At 40.8% G+C, this 26,985-nt stretch overlaps 1 protein-coding gene across 2 annotated transcripts in view; it reads left to right on the top strand.

Annotated features, from left to right (window-relative positions):
- The first annotated feature begins 1,794 nt into the window (after nucleotides 1-1,794).
- The window catches only part of LOC116737495 (A disintegrin and metalloproteinase with thrombospondin motifs 8), a 29,044-nt gene continuing 3,853 nt past the window's right edge, over nucleotides 1,795-26,985 (top strand). For both annotated transcript variants that reach the window (XM_032590669.1, XM_032590670.1), the window contains exons 1-7: nucleotides 1,795-2,781; nucleotides 6,525-6,764; nucleotides 16,107-16,239; nucleotides 16,354-16,521; nucleotides 17,284-17,576; nucleotides 20,931-21,117; nucleotides 26,433-26,605. In XM_032590669.1, the coding sequence (XP_032446560.1) occupies nucleotides 2,026-2,781; nucleotides 6,525-6,764; nucleotides 16,107-16,239; nucleotides 16,354-16,521; nucleotides 17,284-17,576; nucleotides 20,931-21,117; nucleotides 26,433-26,605 (1,950 nt within the window). In that variant the 5' untranslated portion in view covers nucleotides 1,795-2,025. The remainder of the gene's footprint in view (nucleotides 2,782-6,524; nucleotides 6,765-16,106; nucleotides 16,240-16,353; nucleotides 16,522-17,283; nucleotides 17,577-20,930; nucleotides 21,118-26,432; nucleotides 26,606-26,985) is intronic.

Raw genomic sequence — 26,985 nt, forward strand, 5'->3', positions numbered from 1 at the left:
GGTACTTTTAGGATTACCTAAACATGATCCTTAAGATAATGATCACCTGTTAGAGCCTTTGTCAGTTTTGTCTGTACAAATGAATTAAAGTATTCTGGAGAGAAATGTTTAGGCCACAAATGTAGGTCCTTCGGAAGTTGTTTGGCTCCGGCTCTTTCTTACTGCACTCTTCTTTTTGTGTGTGGGAAATGATCCACATTCACATCACGTCATTTGTTTGTTTGTTTGTTTTTTTTGTAATTATAGCCAATATTGACACATTGTGGGATTATGTAAAATTATGCCAGTCAAACGCAATATGATAAACAATAACTCAGGTAAAGTTAGCCTTCCTGTGTTTACTCTGTAGATTGGAGTACAGAATGGACCAACATGCATCATCAACCATCAATTCAGCAGGTGAAGAAATGGTGACGTGGGTGAAAAATATAACAAAAAAGATAAAAAAAATTTAAAAGTAATTATGAGTTTTGGCGTATCACTAAAAGCAATTAATTAGTTAATAGAACAATTACAACTTATTTAAGCCAACATGTTTCACTAATTTTGGATCCTTTTAAGCTGCTGTCACAAAGTTAACCATCATGCCATGTATGTTGGTGTATAGAACACGTATTAGCAGGTATCAAATATTAGAAAATAAAGGGGATTTTGTGGAACATTGAGTCATGTCACATAATTGAAGTATTTGTGTTGCTTTTTATGTTCTCCGATTCTGAATAGAACATGTGTATTGGAATCAGAGGTGTGGAATTCAGTGTCTAGCTGTGTAATGATGAGGTATGTTACTTTTGCATTCTTGTTCTACTATTTAAAAAAAAACCAATTATTCAAAAATCATCTTACCATCTCCAAATTAACATGTATCCAAACATTATATTGAAATGTTTATTTCAATATAGTGTCTATTACATTATAATGAAATGTAACAGCTATGACCCCAAGAGGTCAGATGGTTATTTCCTAAATGAAGTCATATAAAGTCAAAATGTCAATTTTACTTTGACATTTTAATCAGATTCAATCATTCCAGGTGATTGAATCTTTATCTGGGCAAACAGCAGAGAGTTGTGTTGGAATAAGTAAATGTTATTTGGTCATGATTTTTGTGTCACAGTACGTCCTGTTCATTGGCATTGTCAAAATGAAATGCCATTAAACGGACAGATGTGGTCTGCAGATGTATGATAGACATTTGCTTAGAAAACTTTTGATGAATGTAAAAATGAAACTATTAAACATTCGGTGAATGTTGTGTGTTTACGAACTGGTTTCATTCTGATGGTAATGGTAAGGTTCTGAGAATGTTGTCTGAAACGCACTGCTAGCTGGGAAAATAGAGTCAGGTGAAACATTTTTGTCCTATAGCAGTGTCTTACTAAGTCATTTAAATAAAAGGCAATTAGCTAATAATATGATCTAATGTAATAATTTTAAATTAATGACTAACACTTTACACCTACAAAACAGTTTTTTTCTTTTTTTACAGTGTAGTGATGGTCTATTGTGTAGAGAATAAAGCAGGTCGCCCCTGTGGACTGATCTGTGAGCGCGTGGGTGTGTGTGTGTGCGGGGGGGTGGGGGGGTTGTTTGTGTACACTCTCACATATCTCCAAAATAAGCCCCTTAGTGGACTTCCAGATCCCGCCGCTGCCGCTGCCTGCAGCAGGGCTGGTTAATAATAGGACTGCGGTTGTCAGTCCCCTCCGCAGGGCGGAGAGTCGGCCCGCTCTCATTGGATGACTTTTTTCCCGTCAGTTTCTCGTGAAGTGCTGGTGGGAGGAGAATTTCCAGCAAGCAGGGATATCAAAAATAAACCCCCGTCATGTCCGAGGGAAGAGCAAGACGTATAAATACCCCTGATGTGTCCAGACTGCAGTGCTGTTCAGAGGAACACAGAAAGATTTCCGCAGACAGTTCATAGACAGAGCGCTGCCTGGGAGTGCAGGGGATTTAAGGATAATAGTCCCTGGACTGGACTGGGGAGGACGCACAGCTTCCTAAACATCAAGCTGTATTTTCCTCATGGCAGCTCTCTGCGTTTTGTGTCAGAAGATGCGCGTCACGCCGCGTTTCGTCTCTTTGCTCCTCTGCCTAGTTAACGCAGCACTTGCCTCCCAGTTTGAGTGGGAGGATGTTGTACCTGTTCGGATTAACGGCAGAGTCGGCGGCCGCTTCTGGAAGAGAAGCGAAGAGAACCCCATTTTCACCCTGAACGCGTTCGGCAGGAACCTGACTCTGAACCTCATCCCAGACTCCAGCTTTCTGTCGCCGGCCTTCAACATCCAGGGCGTCAGCGCCGGATACACGGCCACTTTACGCAGCGCTTCAGGTGCCCAGCCCGAGCTGCGCTCTGACCACAATGGCTCCAAGAACCGGACACAGGAGATCGAAGGACGCCTGCGGAGATGCTTCTTCTCCGGAAACGTCGGTCAGGACGAGAACTCGCTCGTAGCGGTCAGCCTGTGCTCGGGCATCTTCGGCTCCTTCATCACAGAAGGGAAGGAGTATCTGATCGAGCCCAAACTCCGCAGCGGCCAGCGGCCGGACTCTGCAGAGCAGCTTCATGTGATCAGAAGGAGGATACTCGCCGAGAACCTCGGAGTTCCCCTCCTGCTTACTGGCGCTGCGGAGACGCTCGGAGCGGAAAGTTTTACGCGCGGCGGCAGTGATGCACGGAGGGAAGCTCGCCGGAGACGCTTCGTTTCAGAGCCACGCTTCATAGAAACCCTGGTCGTAGCAGACTCGACTATGACCCACTTCTATGGAGATGAAATAAAGGTCAGGAGACGTGAGATCTCTCTCTCTTTCACTGCCAACTCCAGCATTTAGATTGCGCTTTCCCGAAAAATCAAAAACTCATTTTAACAGCATATTATAGATTATAGATCGATGAACCTGCTTTACAGCGTATAAGACGGCTCCAGTAACAAAATAGCAAACTTTAAGGGACCATAAGAACCTAAGTTAACAACTAAATAAATAAACCAAATTAACTATGTGATGAAAACCAAGATATTCTGCTCCACCCCAGCTTAAATGTAAAGACTTAAAATGATTATTGTTTTGAGAAGCTCCTATTTTCAACGACAGGTTTTTCTGAAAAACAGCCTCCCCCAAACACTAATGGTCACATCTGGTTCCATCCAGGATTGAGGAATGTCTGGTAGAAGCTTGTCAAAGTCCAGAATGGTAAAATGGTAAATGGTAAAAATTCAGGCTGAGTTCTGAAATGGACTGACAGTCAGTACATGAGGCCCAAAATCGAGTGATATGATCCTTTTTGTGCAGCTTTCAGTCACTTCAAGGAATATTAATCAATATGATGTGTTCCACAATTCAACAAAACAGATAAAACTCACCAATTACTGTCTCAGACTGATGTCACAACCTGCAAACGTTAATGTGATGGCAAAACCTCACTTTCGTCAAATATCTCACTAACTTTCCTGGCGATGCTCATCACCTTAGTTCCCCCAACCTATCAGGCTGTTGAGCCTGAATTCAATGCTGGAAGAAAATACACCAGGCATCAGTTTGTTTTCCTCGGCTGCTTCTTAGAACATGCTTTTGGCGCAGAGCGAGGTGGAGAGGAAATCGCTGGGCTGCTGATCTCCACAGGCTGAGAGAAGGAGTCAGGCAACAAAAATGCAAAAAATGCTGGAGCACATTCCTTTAAGCTTTGTAACACATTGGCGGCATTGCTTCACCATCATCCCAAAATATTCATGGGGTTTGCAAGATTTATAGAATGCCATTTTCCTTTCAGAGCATCAGAAACTGGTTAAAGCCAATATCTACAATGAAGAACGAGTTCTTTGTCAAGGTTTTGACACACCTTGAACTTCTCCACATTACATATTTAAGTTAATGTGACAGACCAAGATACAATAGTTTTCTAGTAATTGGGTATTTGCAGTTTTAGTTTTCTGCTGCATGGAAAAAGGTACATAGTGTCTTGTTTGTTATATGAAATGAAATAAAACACATGTTGGCTATATTTAGGTATCAGGAGCTGGGGGATGGGGTGAGCTTGTGAAGGAACTCTGTTTGCACATTGACCAGCTTTCTCCTCACACTGCAGAGCTTTCAGAGGTTTTCTGTGTCTGTTGAATGGCTGAATATCCATCACTTTGGCCAAAGTTCACTAAGTTTCAAATCTGATTTATGTACAGCTTGCTTCACCAAGGTGAGAACGCCTCAACTCCAACCGCTGAGCTCAAAGTTTTCTCCACTGTTCTGATCAAAACAGCTGAAGCTCAGTCAGGTTGGATGCAACACAGATTCTCAGTTTGATTTCAGTCTCAATATTGACTGTACCTTTCTAATGCATGAACTTGGTTTAATCCAAATAATGAACCTTCCCACACAATATAAACGGTATAGTATAAAGAGTTGGCCTCTGATAGATATCTGTAGTCTACTGCTGCTCAGATGGAAGTGTGTTACCCTGATCTGACCCTAGTGTGTTATTTAGGCAAATGTTCATTTTAATGCAACTGTCAGTTTGCAAAGCTTGAGGATAATGTGGTGTTCACACTAAATGTTTATGAGCAGAATTCATTGTGGTGTTTAATAGAATTCATTATCAGATCAGAAATGTAGTTCATGCAATTCAAAACAAAAATTTAAATTATTCTAAAATAAATAAATAGTTATTTTAACTTGATATTGTGAGTGAAAATAACAGTGTGTGCTCTTTAACTAGGTGAGGGAAGTTTTTTCTTGCATACTGTGAAATAATTATTTGGTCTAAATTGCATCATTAAGTCAAAACTCACAACTCAAAATTAATTAACTTAAAAAACAAGGTTTAGACAACTTGTCTCTTGTTGTTAAATAAACTTCATGAACTTTAATTTCTGAGTTAAATACAATACAATTTTCTTGTTGATTTAAATTGCATTTTCAAGGCAGCAAGTGGACTTTTATTTTCAAGTTAAACCACCTTCAAATGTTTTACAGTGTGCATATACATATGAAATTAAGTGACACACATCTTGGCTTTATTTACTAGAGGCATCAGTGTAAAGGAAGATGAGTAAAAAATGCCACATTTTTCATGTTTTTCAATTAGTAAAAGATAAAAAGAGGTGTGGTTTTCTTCCACTTCACTATTAGAAGCTGCTTTGTATTGAACTGCAACACAAAATCCCAATAAAACACACTGAAGTTCAAGCAGCAGAATGTGAAAAAGTTCAAAAGGATGATGTAACGTGAACATCCTGGCGCTGCTGCCTTTAAGCAAAACAAAATCAGCAGACTTTTTTAAACCTCGGAGAGCTCTGTCTGTTTGCATTTAGCCCCGTCCTCGACTGCCAAGCCCTCTTAGGCATCCATACAACCAGGATCAGATGAACTAAATCTCTCCAATACAAACACACATTTCAAATTTAAAACACATCCCCCCCCACCTGTAGCTGCTCATGTAGATGTGGAAAACTTTCTATGTGGGACTCTGAAAAGTGATGTCAGCCACATCATAGCATGTTTTCCAGCTTTTTCTCTTACACACTCCAAGTCAGCAAGCAAATCATTTGAGCTCTAGTGTCTGAAAACCTGTTCCAGGCGTGCCATGACAAGGCATCCCAGTTTTAGAGCTGATCAGTGTCTCATTTCTCCACGTGCCTCTGGCTTTACATTCTAACTGACTTTAGACCAAGATGTTTTGTTCCCATTAGACGCAGAAAGGCAAGCCATGACTTTATAATATTAGAATGATCTATCTAACAATAGTTATTGCTACCTTGATTTAAGAAGATGGGAGCATCATATGATTAACCTGTATCTTTATGCATTTGGCATTAAAGCTGCAGTGTCCAACTTTTATAAAAATGTGTTTTTTGCATATTTTTAAAAACTTTTTCTTTGTCATGATGATATAGTAGGAGAAATGTAATCTGTGATAAAATGGAACAGAGCCTGCTGCTGTGGGGAACCATGCAGACAGCAATAGGAGCCACATTTTTTTGCAGATTACCTGTCTCATGTTATACTGTCATGACATAGTGAAAGGCTTTAAGAAATATGTAAAAATTACATTTATATAAAACTTACATACCTCAGCTTTATTAATAAAACAAGCATAATATGTTGCATTAGACCAGGGGTCTCAAACTCCAGTCCTCAAGGGCCGCAGTCCTGCAACTTTTAGATGTGCCTCTGCTGCACCACACCTGAACAGAATAATTAGGTCATTAAGGCTCTGGAAAACTGATCTACACAAGGAGGAGGTCATTAAGTCATTTCAATCCAGCGTTTTGTACCTGTGGCACATCTACAAACTGCAGGACTGCTGCCCTCGAGGTCTGGAGCTTGAGACCCCTGCATTAGACTAAACCTTTTTCATTTAACTTAAATAAAGCATATTCTGTGTAACACATACTAAATAATGACTTATAAGGCATAACTAGTAAGCAAGAGATTGTGTCAAAAAATTGTTTACCTCAAAAAAAGTCTGAAACGCAACATTCTAGTTTTACTAAATAGAAAGAAACATTTTGTTCTTTTGCTTTTCTCTGCAGCACTATGTCCTCACCCTCATGTCCATGGTGGCCCAACTGTACAAGCACCCCAGCATCAAGAACTCAGTGAACATAGTGGTGGTGAAGATGTTGGTGGTGGAGGACGAGGAGGCTGGACCGGAGCTGTCCAGCAACGGAGGCGTAGCTCTGCGCAACTTCTGCTCCTGGCAGCAGCTTTTCAACCCACCGAGCCAGAGGCATCCTGAGCACTACGACACGGCAATGCTGTTCACCAGAGAGGTGAGGGGTGGACCACTGGTCTGTTGTGTGCTTGTGATGAGCTCAAGGTTTTACCTTATGCTGTGCTTTTAGTGAAATTTGCTCAGAATACGATGGACTGATTTAATCTAGATGGAACTGCTGAATACTGTGTGCCAAGCATCAGAAAGTAGAGGTGAAGTATCATGAGTGGAGGGATGTGTTTAATAGTCAATCACTGAGCTAAGATCTGCTTGTGGATGTATTAAAAAGTCTCACCTGCACTCAGGGGAAAAGCTGTCTGGAAAAGCTTTAAGCTAAGCGGCCAGGTTAAGTTATAACAGAGCGATTAGTAATGTTGTCTATCACATCCATGAAACACATTCTGCGTCTGGCAACTGCTTGTAGCAGACATCCAGACCAACTCGTAAAAAGGTTAATTTTCTGTAAAACTAATGGTTATATTGATGGCAACAACTGCCATCAGATAAAGTGAAATTAGATTGACGTTTTTGACTTTGACACTCCAATACCATCATTTTTTGGCTCATTCAAAGGAGGACTATCGTTTTTCACATAATAATTTTGTCCACTTAACAGTTTGATCTTCGGGCATTTTCATGCCTCATAGTCCAGTAGACTTGGTTCTATTCAGGACCAAAACTCCAACATTTGTTCCATTTTCAGCTGCTGCAGTTCTCTTCCAGACTGCACTGTGATAAACCATCTAAAGCAGGGGTCTCAAACTCCAGTCCTCGACGGCTGCAGTCCTGCAACTTTTAGATGTGCCTCTGCTGCACCACACCTGAACAGAATAATTAGGTCATTAAGGCTCTGGAGAACTGATCTACACAAGGAGGAGGTCATTTCATTCCAGTGTTTTGTACCTGTGGCACATCTAAAAACTGCAGGACTGCTGCCCTCGAGGCCTGGAGTTTGAGACCCCTGATCTAAACCATTTGAAGAAATGGTTCCCGCCCTCGCCTGTGGTGGCGCTGCACCAAGAGCCACTGAAGGAAATAACAGGAAAACCTCAGAAGAAGACACTGAGCACAACTTCCTTCTTCACAAAATGGAAACAAAAGTGGAGGGGCATCAGATTTTAAAGGTTGTAGGATTTCTCTTTTTTCTTTGGATAAAGACTACAAGCCATTTCTCTCACTAGCATATACTGTAGGTCTTTCACAATAAGTAATAAATCAATTAACGGCATGATAAATTAAAAATGTCTATATGCATGATTCATGATTTTTTTCTCTTTTCTCTCAAAAACTGGATATTTGGTCTCAACTATCCTTATTTTGAAGGATGATTTCGTTTACGGAGACTTCATTCATTTTATGTGTTGTTTCAGTTTTTGTTTATTTATTGTAATTAATTTAAATATTTTCCAGTTTCCTACACAAGTACGTTTTGGTTGCATTTACCCAGAATGCCCTGCTCTGTATTCCTTCCTGCCTTTGGAGTGGTCTTCAGTTTGCTTGGTGTTGACAGGCATTCAAATCGCACCACAGTTCACTTCACCTGTACCATTATTGAGGTTTGTAGGCAGACCAGAGTTAATTTTTTCTGTTTGTGCCAGAGTTCAATTGCATATTCATGAACTTAAAAGCAGTCATATTTCACCATGTGAGTGAACTTCAGTGTTCTCTGTTGACAGCTGGAATATTTCATAGCAATTGAGCCACATGTATTTTATGTAATGCTGAGACGCCACTGGGTTGCATAACTGTGAAGGCCAGATTAAAGTTTGAGTGGAAGAGCAACTGTATGGGTCTTACTGACTTAAAGTATGTCTATATTTACATGCACACCCTCTTTTTTTCTGAATGAGTGTGGTGTGTGCAAACAGACTTCATAAATTACTCCAGCTTCTACACTGTCAACAGAATGTGAGGGCTGAATCAGTCATCTTTGGGCTGTGGACAGCTGAGCAAAGCACCACAAAAGATCCCGAGAGACAAAAACAATTCCAGACAGTTGTTTGTTCTCATAGACTTACAGTAGGCAACTTAATACATCTAGAATTGTTAAAGTGGCTGAATGAATAAATGAACACTTGCCCAATACAATGGGATTTTATGAGAAGTTGAGTGGCAAGAAACACTGTGATAATGAATAAAAATATATTTCTCTGAGTGTCAAAGCCTTCTGAAGGGTGAATCATACGTGATCTTAAACTAATCTTGTATTATTACCTAAATCAATTCTCTCTACTTCTAGAAATTTCTGTAATTTATCATTTGGGCACTAGGCTGCTAATCTAATTCCAGTACTATGTGTTTTCAACTTGGTTCGGTTCAGGTAATTTTTTTCATGTGATGGCACCAAATCAAAATAAAAGTTGCTTAAAAGCACTTCACATAAAAATCAAGTAAGCCCAGTTCAAATCCAATTACATGTATTTTAGTCACTGAAATGTTTGGATTCAATCCAAAGAGTTCTGTTTGACTCAAATGAAATTCCATGGGAAAAATATCTGATTTAGATTACTCAGTATATATTTTTTTCAGTGGTAGGCACTGCAAATTAAAAAGTCATTTTCACTTACCCTAAATGACTAGAGTCCCCTCAACAGAGTCAACTTTGTTATTTCACACAACCTGTACTTCAGGAAGTGATTCTCTGGAGCAAACCTTTCAGAGGAGACTATGGTTTCATTCTTATAACTATGTTGCCAAATCTGTTGCTCATTGACGATGGTAGTGATGTTAAACCTAAAACAAGACATAGCACAAATGTTTTCACTGCATATTTTCTACAACTGTCATAAAGTGGTGTGGTAGCGGTGAGGGAAACGCAGCAGACCCAGGTAGCAGTGAGAGATGAATGGTTTAATGATGAAAATAGTCCACAAAAAAGTCCAACAACCAGGCAGCACGGCAGAGCAGAAAGCCAGGGCTCAGCACCGGTAGCAACTGGAGGCAACGAATGGACAAACGACACTGACTAGAAGCATCGACAAGGACCCGACAAAGACGTAGAGACACAGGTGACACTAAATACACAGGAGGTAATTAGGGAATGAGACACACCTGGGAACTAATCAAGAGGAGACAGGACAACACGGAGACTCAGAGACACAGGAAACTCAAAATAAACACACAGAAAAACACGGAACATGACAGCAACATTAGGAAATTGTTGGTTTTATGGAAGAAAAATAGCCAAGTTTAGCTGCTATCATATTAAGGGATTCTTGTCTTTATGTCTTGTGTTGTGGTCTATGGGATTACAAAACATGGAAATAGAACGAAGACAGACAGGTCAATTATGGATGCAGAAAACAGATTGAAATGGAAAAGCTGGAATCCATTCCAAGCTGAGGGGAATGTCAACACAGAACAAACAAATTCTGCTTTACGGAGGCCTCAAGAGGAAATCCTGAGGGTTTGAGTTGTGAGAAACCAGCTCTTCTGTCAACTTCTAGCTGCTATGAAGATACTAACTATGCTTTAGGTGAATAAGTCATCTATTGTTAAAGTTTTATAGATCAGCTCTCTGGTGTTGAGGTTAGTTTAATGACAAACCTGGCATTTATTTGCTCTCTGCTTGATGCTAGAAAGTAAATCTGGCACCTGGATCAAGCGAACAGTGAACAGAACACATGGCTTCTCTCTGTCTTGTGTTGGACCTGTTGACCAGCTTTCAATCAGAGGAAATCATCAGTCATGCAAACCCAATTTTTGATTGTTTTCCATTTATGTAGCAATACGGTTTGAAATGTAGAGGGCAGAAGACTCCTCATGGACAAGCTGACTTTTGTTTCACTAAAAATCAATTCCCTGCTATGTTGAAGATACTTCAAGGGTCAGAGCTTAAATGTCTGGCTGGCTCAAGGCTGTGAATGCATGCCAAGCATCTGTCAGAAGGAAACTCTGTTTGCTGTTGTAAACCTATAATAATTGTGCTGTTAAACTGTATTTCATTTAGTGGAAACATTTTTTTCTAGTATTTCTTTTTAGCAGTACTGCTTGCTAGTATGCTTCTATGATGGCATAGTGTTTCACGTCTAGATCTAGTTTTGCATCAGTGCCGATGCTTACCAGTGTGATTGCCACTATTGTGGAACACTGTGTACCTTTGCATGCTGGGGAGCATATTAACTGTCTGCATCTTCGAGTCCAGATGTCTTTTGAATCCCAGAGTTTGGGGTGAGGTGAGGTCATAAATGCAAGGGCAGGCTTCTGTCGCCACGGAAAAGATTTCTGCTGCACTACCGTCTTCTTTTTTCCAAATCAGAGCTGTGGACAGCTGCATGCTGACATTTAACATCTTTACTAAAGAACAGATGCTCTGAGCAACATGTTTATTTGAAAATAGGTTAGTATGACAGATGGTAAAACATTAATAATTAAAAGATTAAACAACCAGCAGCATTTTGTGCAAACAGTCCCAACATGTTTATATCAAGGCAGGCAAATGTATTTATCATAGATTTGACTTTATGCCTTCCGGTGAGCCATTACATATTTTTGAAGGAGCATCCAGAGTCTGTGGCAAGATCAGAAAACTGCTGTTCACAAATGCTCTGCATCTAATCTGACTGTGCTTCAGCTTCACTAGATGTGGAAAGCTGATGGAGACAAACCCTAAAAGACTAGTAGCTGGAATTACAGCAAAGTATTCACTCAGAGGGGGTGAATACTACTACACATCACATTTTTCAGTTTGTTTGTAAAAAAAAAAATTCTGAATGGTGTACAGTTTTTTTTTCTACTTCACAATTGTATACCACTTTGTGTTGGTATTTCAGATTAGGAGGAGCTGCCCTTTCATTATATAGAATATAATAAAATGTACTTTATTGATCCCCAATGGGAATTGCTATTAAATATCAATAATACAAATATAACCATATGAGACAAAGTGCCTATATATATATATATATATATGCACTGCCTGGCCAAAAAAAAAGTCGCCACCTGGATTTAACTAAGCAAATAGGTACAAGCCTCCTATTGGATAAGTACTGCATAGGCGATTATCTTTCAGCTGGCAACAAGTTATTTAACCCCAGCTGATGCAATGAGTAACTCCTCATTTCTTAAACAACCATGGCAAAAGACACATCCTGTGGTCGTGGAAAAGACGTTAGTCTGTTTAAGAAGGGTCAAATCATTGGCATGCATCAAGCAGAGAAAACATCTAAGGAGATTGCAGAAACTACTAGAATTGGGTTAAGAACTGTCCAACGCATCATTAAAAACTGGAAGGATGGTGGGGAACCATCGTCTTCCAGGAAGAAATGTGGTCGGAAAAAAATCCTGAATGATCGTGATCGGCGATTACTTAAACGTTTGGTCAAATCAAATCGAAGAAAAACAACAGCAGAACTCAGGAGTATGTTTAATTGTGAACGCAAAAGCATTTCCACATGCACAATGCGAAGGGAACTCAAGGGGTTGGGATTGAACAGCTGTGTAGCCGTAAGAAAACCTCTAATCAGTAAGGCTAACCAGAAAAAAAGGCTTCAGTTGCTAGGGAGCATAAAGATTGGACTCTGGAGGAATGGAAGAGGGTCATGTGGTCTGATGAGTCCAGATTTACCCTGTTCCAGAGTGATGGGCGCATCAGGGTAAGAAGAGAGGCAGGTGAAGTGATGCACCCATCATGCCTAGTGCCTACTGTACAAGCCTGTGGGGGCAGTGCTATGATCTGGGGTTGCTGCAGTTGGTCAGGTCTAGGTTCAGCAACATTGTGTGCCCAAAGAATGAGGTCAGCTGACTACCTGAATATACTGAATGACCAGGTTATTCCATCAATGGATTTTGTCTTCCCAAATGGAACGGGCATATTCCAAGATGACAATGCCAGGATTCATCGGGCTCACATTGTGAAAGAGTGGTTCAGGGAGCATGAGACATCTTTTTCACACATGGATTGGCCACCACAGAGTCCAGACCTTAACCCCATTGAGAATCTTTGGGATGTGCTGGAGAAGGCTTTGTGCAGTGGTCAGACTCTCCCATCATCAATACAAGATCTTGGTGAAAGATTAATGCAACACTGGATGGAAATAAATCTTGTGACACTGCAGAAGCTTATTGAAACAATGCCACAGCGAATGCGGGCTGTAATCAAAGCTAAAGGCGGTCCAACAAAATATTAGAGAGTGTGACCATTTTTTGGTGGCGACTTTTCTTTTGGCCAGGCAGTGTATATATACACTGCTCAAAAAAATAAAGGGAACACTCAAATAACACATCCTAGATCTGAATGAAAGAAATATTCTCATTGAATACTTTGTTCTGTACAAAGTTGAATGTGCTGACAACAAAATCACACAAAAATCATCAATGGAAATCAAATTTATTAACCAATGGAGGCCTGGATTTGGAGCCACACACAAAATTAAAGTGAAATAACACTACACGCTGATCCAACTTTAATGTAATGTCCTTAAAACAAGTCAAAAGGAGGCTCAGTATTGTGTGTGGCCTCCACGTGCCTGTATGACCTCCCTACAACGCCTGGGCATGCTCTTGATGAGGTGGCGGTCTGGGAGGAGATCCTGAGGGACTAAAGCATCCGCCAACTCCTGGACAGTCTGTGGTGCAACGTGACGTTTGTGGATGGAGCGAGACATGATGTCCCAGAAGTGCTCAATCGGATTCAGGTCTAGGGAACGGGCTGGCCAGTCCATAGCTTCAATGCCTTCATCTTGCAGGAACTGCTGACACACTCCAGCCACATGAGGTCTAGCATTGTCCTGCATTAGGAGGAACCCAGGGCCAACCGCACCAGCATATGGTCTCACAAGGGGTCTGAGGATCTCATCTCGGTACCTAATGGCAGTCAGGCTACCTCTGGTGAGCACATGGAGGGCTGTGCGGCCCTCCAAAGAAATGCCACCCCACACCATTACTGACCCACTGCCAAACCGGTCATGCTGAAGGATGTTGCAGGCAGCAGACCGCTCTCCACGGCGTCTCCAGACTCTGTCACGTCTGTCACATGTGCTCAGTGTGAACCTGCTTTCATCTGTGAAGAGCACAAGGCGCCAGTGGCGAATTTGCCAATCCTGGTGTTCTCTGGCAAATGCCAAGCGTCCTGCACGGTGTTGGGCTGTGAGCACAACCCCCATCTGTGGACGTCGGGCCCTCATACCATCCTCATGGAGTCGGTTTCTAACCGTTTGTGCAGACACATGCACATTTGTGGCCTGCTGGAGGTCATTTTGCAGGGCTCTGGCAGTGCTCCTCCTGTTCCTTCTTGCACAAAGGCGGAGGTAGCGGTCCTGCTGCTGGGTTGTTGCCCTCCTACGGCCTCCTCCGCGTCTCCTGGTGTACTGGCCTGTCTCCTGGTAGCGCCTCCAGCCTCTGGACACTACGCTGACAGACACAGCAACCTTCTTGCCACAGCTTGCATTGATGTGTCATCCTGGATGAGCTGCACTACCTGAGCCACTTGTGTGGGTTGTGGAGTCCGTCTCATGCTACCACGAGTGTGAAAGCACCACCAACATTCAAAACTGACCAAAACATCAGCCAGACAGCATAGGTACTGAGAAGTGGTCTGTGGTCCCAACTGCAGAACCACTCCTTTATTGAGTGTGTCTTGCTAATTGCCAATAATTTCCACCTGTTGTCTATTCCATTTGCACAACAGCAGGTGAAATTTATTGTCAATCAGTGTTGCTTCCTAAGTGGACAGTTTGATTTCACAGAAGTTTGATTTACTTGGAGTTATATTGTGTTGTTTAAGTGTTCCCTTTATTTTTTTGAGCAGTGTATATATATATATATATATAGGCAGAAACCATAACCCTACCCTATACAAGCAGAAATGACTTTCTGTTCTCTGTGGTTCACTTTGGCAAAATGAGTCTGGCTGAAGGTGCTCCTGTATCCGGCCAACACGTCATGCAGTGGATGAGACTCGTCCAAGATGGCCTGCATCCTTCTCTCTGACACCACTGTCAGAGAGTCCAGCTCCACTCCATCAACGCTACTGGCCTTCTGGATCAGTTTGTTCGGTCTGTTGGTGTCCTCCACCTTCAGCCTGCTGCCCCAGAACACCACAGCATACAGGATGGCACTGGCAACCACAGCATCACAAAACATCCTGAGCAAAGTCCAAGAGATGTTGAATGACCTCAGCCGCCTCAGAAAGTAGAGGCAACTTTGTCCCTTCCTGTACACAGCATCAGTGTTCTTGACCCAGTCCAGTTTTTTTTTATCAATGTGGACACCCAGATATTTATAGTCCTCCACAATGTCCACACTGATTATTGTTAAATTAATTGTGTAGTCAACAGGATGGTAACAGGGGTCACCGGTCAAAGGTCTCCTGATCCTCCTCCTCAGATCCACCACCAGTTTCTTGGTGTTTGTCACATTGAGCTGCAGGTGGTTCAGTCCACACCATGTGACAAAGTTGTCCTCAGCAGCCCTGTACTCAGTCTCATCACCCTCTCTGATACATCCAACTACAGCTGAGTCATCTGAGAACGTCTGGAGATGACAGGTCTCAGTGCAACAGCTGAAGTCGGATGTATAGAGCGTGAAGAGAAAGGGAGAGAGGACAGTCCCCTGTCTGACTCACAGTGTTGCAGGCTCACAGACTGTGGTCTGCCTGTTAGATAGTCCACAATCCAGGACACAAAGGGGGGTGGGGGGTCCACCTGCATCACCATCAGTTTCTCACCCAGTAGAGCTGGAAGGATGATGTTGAATGCACTTGAGAAGTCAAGCAAAACTATCACAGAATCTGCATAACACAACATGTCTGCATTTCACATAACAGAAAAGACAATTACTTTATAAACATGTAGAAAGGAATGATTGTGATCACTGTATATGTGTTTTTATGGGGGTGTTGGTCATGTAGCGTTTGATTGGTCATGTGACAGTCATAATAATGACACAGCACAAGAAAATGGGCTGCTTAACTCAAGCAGAAAAGCAATGTAGGTGCTTTAGGTGGTATCAGATGTGTGGGGAAATTCATATAATACAGATGATGAGGAAAATATTGGTCATAAGAGGAAAAATAATATTGTCAACTTCCTAAAATAATGGCCTCAGTCATTTTTTGCATTAAGTGATTTGTTTTGGCAAAAAATGATCTAGTCCATTATTTTAGGAATGTGACCATATAGGATATTGATATAGGAGCACATTTCCATATTGGTGCCTCCTCAGTTTAGGGCCTGTGAATACTTCTGTACACTATATGACCCAAAGTTTCGGAATACAGTGTGAATGTAAGAGATGGTGCATGAAGCTATGGTCTTTTACTGAAGAGAGAGCGTAAACAACACAGCTGTTTGGGGAAAACATTTTCCTTATGAGGCAGTAAACACAATCCCAATTGTTTGGACTTGCTTTTTTAATTACTTACCCTCAACTGGATCTGAATTTTTCTGCTTTATCATTGCAGGACATCTGTGGACAGAAGAGCTGTGACACGCTGGGTGTGGCAGATGTTGGGACGATGTGCGATCCCAAGAGAAGCTGCTCAGTCATCGAGGACAATGGCCTGCAGGCCGCCTTCACGACTGCGCATGAGCTCGGTGAGCCTTTTTTAAAGTCATCGATTAAGCTGCTGAGGGCGAGAGAAACCAAAGGGGGAAGTAGAACAGCTGGGCTGAGATTGTTTTGATAACCTGCTGACTCTCCCCCTGCAGGCCATGTGCTGAGCATGCCCCACGACGACTCCAAGACTTGCGAAAAGCTGTTCGGAGATCTGGGAGGGCATTACCTGATGGCCCCTCTGTTTGTTAGTCTCAACAAATCGGCACCGTGGTCTCCCTGCAGCTCTCTTTACATCACTGAGTTCTTCGACAACGGCCACGGTGAGTGATTCTGTGGTTCAGGCTTATGCCTCAGAGCGGAAAACTTCTGCCAACTTGGACATCGGCTGTGGTTTTCTTATGGGGCTGATTCAGGATTCAGAATGTTTTGCTCTCATGAATGATGTCTTTCCTGCTTAAACATGCCGCTTCCCCCCAAATTGCAGGTTTTGGTGATAGTTTATCTTGCGCGAGCTTTCCACATCCTCTTCTCTCCCTTTTGGGTCTCAGGCTTTTTTTTCACTGAGAGTCCATCTCCAGTTCTGCCTCTCCTCTACTGTGTCATGTGTTTTGGATTGTTTATGTCCTTACTAGACCAATTGGTGAACCTTTCTTTCCACTGAGTCATGGCATGGACTCCTTCCTGTTCTCCACCTCAACAGCCAAATGCAACAGCTGGTGCTGAAAAAAACTGTTCTTTATCTGATGGAAAACATCTCTAGTAAAAAGTCAGGTTGCTCGAAGTGTTCATTCTGAAATGCTAATGTGATTATCACCTACACTCGAATGTAATAAATTTCATTTGAGGAATGATGAAATGCCTTGTTTTTTGATTAGCCAGCAAGTTCAGATTCTACGTAGTAAGCATGATGCATCTGTAAGGATTACAATTTATTTCAGGACATGACTTGCCCTGAATTTTTGCCTCATAGTGTCATACCACATGGGGAAAGAAACACATTTACAACCACCACAGCAACACAAAAACTGATGATCTCTACCAGCCTGAATGGAATCCAGTGCTGATGTGTTCTCTAACCCTAGGAGACTGCCTCCTGGATGTCCCGGAGAGCACCATTCCCCTGCCACCAGAGCTGCCGGGTACGGTCTACAACCTGGACCAACAGTGTCAGCAGATTTTTGGGGAGGAGTTTGTCCACTGCCCCAACACGTCAGACAGCGACATTTGCAGCCAGCTTTGGTGCCGAGAGGACGGTACAGGGCAGTGTTCCACTAAGAACGGCAGCCTGACCTGGGCCGATGGCACTCCTTGCAGGTCCAATGGGACCTGTCTACATGGAGCATGCAAGATGACAGAGGAAGTGATACAACCACTGGTATGATCATTACTTTGATGTTTGATTTCAAAGAGATATCTTTGCAAAGGTAAAACATCAGTTTTTAATTGTTTCAGATTCAGTGCTGCACCCTGCCACCATTGTCACAGTAACACACAATGGGTGGTTGTGCATGTGCTCAATGCTGGAGGGCAAAAAAGCTATTATTTTACTTGCCATCCATAGCCAACAACTCCGTTAACTGAGTGAAACCTGGAGATGTCGGTATTATTCATTTAGCACAGTGCCCTACAGCAAAGAAAATAAATCAGAAAAACCATTGAAAAAGTCAAAGCCGCTTGTATTCTTCATTTTTCTAATCTAAAGTTATGTAAACTTACTTATAGAAAACAGTTTGTTTGGTTGAAGTGAACTCTGGTGCCGTTCAAATGCATATATGAATGTCAGCGGACCAGAGACCAGAAGCGAGAAGCAGATTACAGTGCAGGGTATTCTGGGCAAATACAACCAAAACAAACGCACAAGTCGAGTGCTAGTTTGAGAAATGGCTTGTGATCTTTAGCCAAAGACAAGAGAGAAATCATCCGACCTCTAAAACCCAACGCCATTACAGTTTTGTTTGGCCTCAGGCTGCACCCTTCGCCCCTCTATGAAGTGTGGACTCAGTCGAAGTGCACATAAGGGTTCGAGTGCGCAGGTTACAAGTGTGCAAAGATTTGAGAATTGAGACAGTACGCCCCTGTGTCATAACTTCAACATCTAAAATGGCGGCACTGGTCACTGTTTAACCATTTGTGCAGCTCAAAAAGTACAACTACACAAGAAAAATCGAGTTGACATGTACAGTATAGGGATTTTTGCTTTCCTAATTTACTGCTGAGATATTTGACTGTACAAATGTGTTTTGTTATGACTTGTTGAATACAGAGCAAAATTTGATGTAATCACACATTCTCAGTGAAACAAAAAATATTTCAGTACTTTACATTTGAAGACTGACTTTTTCTCTTTCTTTGCGGAAGACACAGTCAAGATGACAAAAATATGCATTAAAATGTATTAATATTCAGTTCAACAATCTGCGATTTAACTAATTTGAGACATGATTAAATATTCAGCTCCTCCTCAAAAACATGTATTTTATGAGGCTAAAAGTTAGTTTGGCATAAATGTATTATAAAGTGGAACTAATGTGCTAACAAGCGTCAAGTTAAGGACAAACGTATGGCATATATAAAAAAATATTTTAAAAAATCCTGATGCTACATTGAAAAGTAAAACGACTAATGGAATTAACATGCCCTTCTTTAAAGAAACCATGATTGTTGGGACTTTGTAGGCCAAAAAATGTTACAAGAAATTCATGTCAGGAACACTTTGACATCAATGTAATTCCCCTCTAGCCAGAGACGAAACCCAGGACTTCCCCCAGTGCATTATAGGCCTGGCGGGCTGCCAGACTTTACATAGCCCCCCACCAGGATAAGTGTTGTGTGTTTTTGTTTTAATTAAAAAGAAAAAAACATTTTTTTAAATTTATTTATTGTTTTTAAATAGGACGGACTGCAAGCGTCTCTTCTGCGGTGAACATTTCACTGGCAGGGCAGAATTATTCCTGACAGAAAGATGAGATTATAGTTTTTAATAGTGGATGCATTGAATAGGGAGCACACACCAAACAGAACACTGACACCTCTGCATTGGCCGCTTCGCATGTGCTGTCGTGGCTTGACCTCTGAAGTTCACCTTTGCCGGCCCGAGCCTCCATGGGGCCCTAAGCGAAATTTGGTTTTTTGGCCCTCTAGTTCTGCTAACAATGTGGACTGGCTGCAGTCAGCAGTCTGCTCATTAGGTCATTCACACACCTGCTATAAACTTATTGTATCTCTGGCAGTGCTGTTGACATTATATACATACAGTATATAATATAGGATACATTTATTGGCTAACTGATTTATCGACCAGTTGATTTCTGGGCCCCAAAATTTCCGGGATCGTGATCGGCCGATACTTACACGTGAAGCCCATCTTAACCCCTGATCCTATCTTCATCAGCAAAGGTTTATAAATCATCTCTGTCCTTTTCTGCTCTACAGTGAGAGGTTTGACAGACTGACCCACCAGGTCAGGTCTGAACGTTTACAGTTAACAATATTCACCCCACTGTTGCCAACTCAGTGACTTTCTTGCTATATTTAGCAACATTTCAGACAAAAAAATTCATATCAGCCAAAATCAAAATCGGCAGGTCAGGCTTTTTAAAGATCGGAAACGAGGGATCGGCTAGAAAACTGCAATCGGTGCAGCTCTACACACATATTTATGACATTCTTTGATTAAATACATTTCTCTTCAGTGTTACTCCAATAGCTGAAAATGTAATTTATACCAGGTGAGTCTTTCTCCCCTGAGAACAGGTACTGGACTGATTCTGTGCATTCAAATGACTTTAACAGAAGTTTCTCATAACTTAGAAGTTAATGTAAAAATAATGTTTGTTTTAGCCACTAAATGATTTTGCTCAGCAGCAGACAACAAATCCCAACTGCAGCTTAGAGCAGCTCATCCATGTAGCAGCTATGTAGCCTGACGTAAAAACATTTAGTTAGACAATGTCAAACATTGAGAAGTTTTAATTATTCTTATCAAACAAGGTGTTTTGAAGCCAAAAATACCTCAGAAATATCCAGAGCCATCATGAGAATCGACTAATTTACAGTTTAAACTCAGTTTCACACAAACACAAAGACCCACTTTTTTCTTTTTATCCATAAAATAATGATTTCTACATACATTATCAAATATATATATTATTGTAAAAACAAATCAGTTCATAGTGAAATTGTATGTTTTTGATATAATAATGATGACATAGAAATTATTACAAAAAAAACAAACAATCAGCTCCACTGATGGGGCCCTTAGTGGCAAAAAAAAAGAAGAAGAAAAAAGGATTTCTTGGTACCTTTTACGCTTTTGTTTATCCTGCATGGTTCCATCGCCCTGTTCCATTTGAACTTGATTGTTCTGATACATACACACATCTCTGTGTTGATCCAGCTGGGATATTTGCTGGTCTGAACTTATAAAGCCTCCAGAAATGAAACCAAAACCGCAACACCAAACAAAAACACACTTAGTTGCCACATAAAGTCTTAAAACATGCGCAGCTTCTACTAGCTGTGAGTGACACATGTGGCAAGAATGTGGGCAGACAGAGACGGGCGCGTGCCGCACTTCAACACAAATTTAGCCCTGAGTCTGAGCATTCTAACACACTGTGCAGCCTCAAACCCAGAAGCCCAGACTGTGGTTACGGCTGCACAGCCTACGGCTTGGAGCTCAAACCAACAACTGTGACTCCTTCTTTTCGTTCTCTGTGTTTAACCACAGAGGGCTGTGGATGGCAGCTGGAGCTTATGGGGACCATGGCAGCAGTGCTCCAGGACCTGTGGAGGTGGGGTGGAGTTCTCCTACAGGGAGTGCACTGATCCTGTGCCTCAGAATGGCGGGAAGTACTGTGAGGGACAGAGAGTTCGATACCAGTCCTGCAACACAGAGCCTTGTGACGCCAGTGAAGGTAATATCAATTTAACTTTAAAAAGGTCAATGGACACTTTACACTAGAACTGTCTGTCAAACTGTGGTCCCCAGATCACAGCAGGTCCGCGGGCGCCCCCTAGTGGTTCACAAGATACAGCATGTCAACGGCCATTTATTTGCCATGAAGTGAGTTCAAAGTATGAGCTCACTTCATAACAAACACAAAGGATTGTGTTTAAAAATAACAATGGATAAGTGGCTTAAAACCGGATCATTCAAAAGAAGAGCTATTGAGTGGAAAGAAAACAATGCCATGTAATGCATGTCTGCAGGAATATTTTTTCGTTTTTCTGGTTAAGTTGCAGAACTTTTGTTTTGAGGGCACTATTAGGATACATAGCATTTCACCGGTATGCTGATGTAGGTTGGATATAGGAGCTATGGAATCATTCGACTCCATAGCTCTTCTGTAAAATGGCCGACAGATTCCCCAAAATGTCGCATAAGCTGGTTGAAAGTATAAGGGGTATGTTGCTCCAACGCCTGAATAAGTTGCCGATGTCTCCGTGATGGCTGATCGATGAGGAGTGCTAGCAGAATGGCTGAATTATGAATATATCTTATGTACGTCCTTCACTGCCATAATTTGCAATTACTTATCGCATGTACAATTTGATTTCATGCAAAATCAAAACTCAGAAACTCCAAAATTACAAATTTGTGGTTTTTTTCATACAATATAGAATGTAGACAAAGATTTGTGCACATTCGTAATGGAAATGCAGCCACTGACCTCCATTCATTTCAGTAATAGATGGAGGTAATCACTAAAATTAATGCTTAGTAATGACTTAAACATTCATGTTAATGTCAGGATTTATCCCTAATCCTAACACTTTCTAACTCCCCCCATGTTCTTTACAGTAACCTGAACCAAAACGTCATTAAGACCATAGCTATAAACTGTACCCCAACATCAGACTGTTTCCATCATTGAACTGATTCAGATGGAAGTCATTGTGACACTCAACCGACCGTCACTTGAAGAAAGGGGGTTTGTTGCATTAGGACTGACCTTTGGTCAGCATATTTCAGCAGTGGTGGCCCTTCCTACTACTGCCCGCCAACAAATTAGTAGATTTTGTTTTCAGGAGAAAGCAGGTAACCTCGTCTCCCAGTACTCAGCTGTACTTACTTCAGTACTCATGCCATGCAAGTAGAAGGAAACTTTTTCTGGCAACAGCTGACAGTCAAGAATTATTGACTTTATTGAAAGTGTTATTTGTGATAGAGTTGAATCAACACTCTCAGTAGTTGAAATTTAACACACATCAGTGTTGATTTACCTAACACTAGTGTGTAGTGTCAAAAGTTAGCACTATGAATGTGTTAATCTAACACAAAAGTGTTATATATATATACTGTATATCAACATAGAAATCTGAATTTTAAAATACTACTTGTGGTGGTGCAGGGGTTAATCACAACCCACATATGGAGGCCTTAGTCCTCTATGCAGCTGTTGCAGGTTCGCTTCCCGGCCTTTGCTGCATGTTCTCCCCGTTCTCTCATTACCCATTTTACTGTCAATTCACTATCAAATAAAGGCCACTAGAGCCAATAAAACCTTCAACAAAAAATACTACTGGCAGTCAATAATCCCCAAATTCACTATAAAAAACATTAGATGCCACTTGAATTTACAAAAACTCCAACACAAGTTGCGGTTTGAATCTACTTGTATTTCAAAACAAGAACATCATCAAAGAGCACTGACAGCAATATACAGCAAAGGTCATACAGTATGACCTTTTGCTTTCTTTTTCTTTCCCACACATTTCAGAAAACCGTTTGCTATAGGGACTGTAATAAACCAAGTCCTTAACTGGAATAACATAAAACAAATCCTCTTATTGATACAGTATACATTTAAATGATCGTAATAAAGACTGTCCACTCTGCCAGGCAAAATACAAGCAAGTATATCAAGTCTCGTGCAAAAATCCCATCAATGTTGAAAACTGTAGGTGAAGAAGTTGTCAAGGTATTCATGGTACTTTGCACTGAAGGTGAAGAGAACTTTGAAAGTTCATCGAAAGCTGCCATGGATTTTCATGTGATCACTGAAGGTGAAGTACAGTACAGTATTGCGAGGGAACGCAAAAGGTTTTGCGTTCCCTCGCAATACTGTACTGATCAGTTATGCGGCATAACTGAATACTGTAAGCTTTTCTCAACTCAGAAATAGTCCAAATATTTGGATGTATTTTTATTTATTTCCTACTTACGGAAAGTTTCTGTTTATATCAAAGGTTTGTTGTGCCTTTCTATCCTGAAGAAAAAGATATAAAACTTCAGATATTTCACAAGGAGATATTAACATTCATGGAAAAACCTTACATAACCTTATATTAAAGCAGAAAGTACGGCGGCCCCGTAAGAAAGGCTTACAGTATTCAGTTATGCCGCATAACTAATCAGTAGATTATTGTGAGGGAACACAAAAGTTTTGCGAGGGAACGCAAAAGAAAAAAATTTCCCATGTCCCCTGGAGGGCTCTGTAATTATTAAGTGTATGTATAGAAACATAAACATTTTGGCTTAGTTTTGATCGCATAGATCACGTGACTGCTTCATTTTGCGTTTTGGTTTTCAAAATAAAAGCGCAATGAGCCATGTTGCTTCATGGGTTGTTGTAGGTCATTTGGTCACGCATCAGAGGAGAATATTTGTCTTCAGTGGCCAAAATAAAAGGAACATTGACCAACATATTTGATGTGTATTGATGATGGCACTCATCAAAATGTAATGTTTGGTACTGGTTTTCTCAATTGTCGATTATGGTGTTTTTTATGACTTTATGATGTAAAGCTCTTTGAACTACATTGTTGTTGAAATGCGTAACACAAATAAACTCGATTGATTGTCTGAAATGGAGACAGCAAGAGGAAATTCTCTGACATATGGGAATACTTTGAGATGATCACTCACAATAAAATTCTTCTTAAATAAAAACAATTAACCCCTCCACCTCCCAATTTCTCACCTTCTGGGAATTTCCACTATTATTTGTAATCTGATCAGCAAAGATATATCAGTCTTGCACAGCAGAAACAAATGTAATGCTGTTGCAAGACTAAAATTCTGCATGTAGCCAAATATAAGGGATCAGAGCCAATTAGAAATCCAAGAAAAAGCAAATTCCCCAACAAGCACTGCACTCCCAAGACACTAAAACATCAAATGTATTTATTGTCAAATCAGTATATGGCATAAAAGAAAACCCAAGACAACCACTGATGGTCAACATATACCAGGATTAGATTGGCTACAAATCATTTTCATAATTAAAACATATGACTACGGTGGCCCTGAGGTGCAAACCACTTCAGCAAACTGAAAGCACAATTGCAAATTACAAAAGAACTACAACATTAACAAAACAGAAGAGGTATGTCCCAGTGGGAGACCTAAGAAACCGCTGATTGGACTACAGCTTGTTTTTACTTTTGAACCGGAAGTTATTATGGCTTTAACGTGTTTTTTAAAAACATGAATGTTCTCAGTGATCCAAAGCCTCTTGCCACAACTGCTAGAAAAGTTTGGTGATGGCTCAACCAGCTCTTTTCCACAGTTTGGGCAATACATGGCGACATGACCGTATTCCCGCTTGCTTTGCTTCTCATTAAAACGAAGCACACCAGAGTAACTTCCTGTTCAAAATTTAAAAAGAGCTGTAGTCCAATCAGCTATTTCTTAGGTCTCCCACTGGGACATACCTCTTCCGTTTTGTTAATGTTGTAGTGCTTTTGTAATTTGTAATTGTGCTTTCAATTTGCTGAAGTGGTTTGCACCTCAGGGCCACCATATATGACAAATAAATATGATTTAATTGATTCTCCACATGAGTTTGATGAAAACGTTGTGACAATATTGCATTTACTAATTTTTGGAAATATGATCCAACTGAGTGACAAGGCTGTTACAGTTTCACCAGCAGATGTCACTAGTGAGTGATGAATGAAGCATCGAGTAAAGAACCTATTTGCAAAGCAAAGGGTTGGAAAGCTTCATTGCTTCATGATGTTTCATTTGCTCATCACCAGTTAACCACCCAACACCTTGTGCTACACCTGCTTGGCTAGCTCTAGCTGCTAACAAAAATACCAAACCAGGGGTGCTGAAGTTCAGTCCTCCAGAGCTACCGTCCTGCAACTTTTAGATGCATCCTTATTCCAACAGACCAGGATCAGCTCTGAACAGACCTGACGAGCCATTCGTTTGATTCAGGTGTGTTGGAGCAGGGAAGCATCTGAAAGTTGCAGGATGGTAGCTCCGGAGAACTGGACTTGAACTCCCCTGTGTCGTATATACCGTGATATCCAAACAAATAAATTATGTTAAGCGAGCTATGTATATGACTCGATACTCTCAAACAGAAAATTAATGCATCCATAAAAAATAATCAAAAACATGATCATCTTAATATGGAACTTACTTTGTTACAATAAGCTCCAGACAAGACGCCATGCTGCTGTCCCCGCTCCTGCTAACACGTGACGTTAATTGTGGGAGCAATTCTGTCTGGTGTTGATTTCAGAATCAACATAAATAAATAAATTGATTTCAGAATCAACACCAGACAAGAGTTGCTTAAATTTAACTCTCTGGAATAACACCAACTCTGTAGGGAAACTAACACTGATGTTGTTGAATTAAACTAAACAAGTGTTGAATTAACACTGGATTTTTAACATACAGCACCAACACTGGAAATCTAACACTTTTGAATTTGCTGTGTACACACGCCCACGCACACACAGGCATAGTTTGTATTTTATTGGAATTTTGTGTACCAGACCACTGTAATGGAGCACATACAGTATATTTGTTCACGGAACATCTATATTTATACTAGAGCCAAGTTTAGAAGCAAGATCAAGTTTGTACACAAAAAGTATCACAGTTCCATTGGCATCAAAAGAGGCAAGTAACCTCTTCTGGCCTTAACAGCATGGCGTATTAATGATTGGTCTCCAGCTTTTCAACTGATTTTTATTTTGATTTATTACAGGTTGTCCCAGCAACAAAAATGAATCCATGCTTTAAGTGAAGGTGGAAACTTCATACAACAATCCAGGATTTTTTTGGTCATAAGTCTAAACAGTAGCCCAGCTTCAGAGTTGAAAGTTTTTGACATATGAACCCTTTATTGCAAGTCAATCTGCAGCATTTCTAGAGCAGTTCAAAATAAATTTTAAAAAAGACATGTTGTGACATCTTTGCTAATAATGAGATGATTTGATTATAAGAGTTCTACATTTAAGCAAAAGTTCTATATCTCATGCGTAGGTAAAAGTTTCAGAGAAGAGCAGTGTGAGAAATACAACAGCCCCAACTACCTGGACTACAATGGAAATGTCAAACAATGGATCCCAAAGTATGCAGGAGTTTCCCCCAGAGACCGCTGTAAGCTGTTCTGCAGGGCCAGGGGCAGCAGTGAGTTTAAAGTATTTGAGTCAAAGGTACAGTATCTACATGGAACTGCGCAACACAAGTGAAATATCAATTTGGTTCGATTTTTTGAGATTAATAAAATAATTGTGCAAGCATATTTTTTTATATTATTTGCTATCAGATATTTTTTAAGTAGTGATTTATTTCACAGTATAGATCTACCTGCACTAATGTCCTTTATTGTAATGTTAGGAAAATTTGGGGGGTCTTCTGAAAAATGTTACTGATTCAGTAGATGTTTCATTATCTTTCTGCTCTCATTTATACCTTTAACTGTGAGGGTAATAATCAGACCTAAGCTTGAATGTTTATTTTTATCTGGATTCGCTGATGAAATCTTGGAGTTAAAACTATCCTTAAAGCTTCAGTATGTAACTTTTATAAAAGC

This window comes from Xiphophorus hellerii, chromosome 18 (assembly GCF_003331165.1).
Source record: "Xiphophorus hellerii strain 12219 chromosome 18, Xiphophorus_hellerii-4.1, whole genome shotgun sequence".
In the NCBI taxonomy this organism is placed as follows: Eukaryota; Metazoa; Chordata; class Actinopteri; order Cyprinodontiformes; family Poeciliidae; genus Xiphophorus; species Xiphophorus hellerii.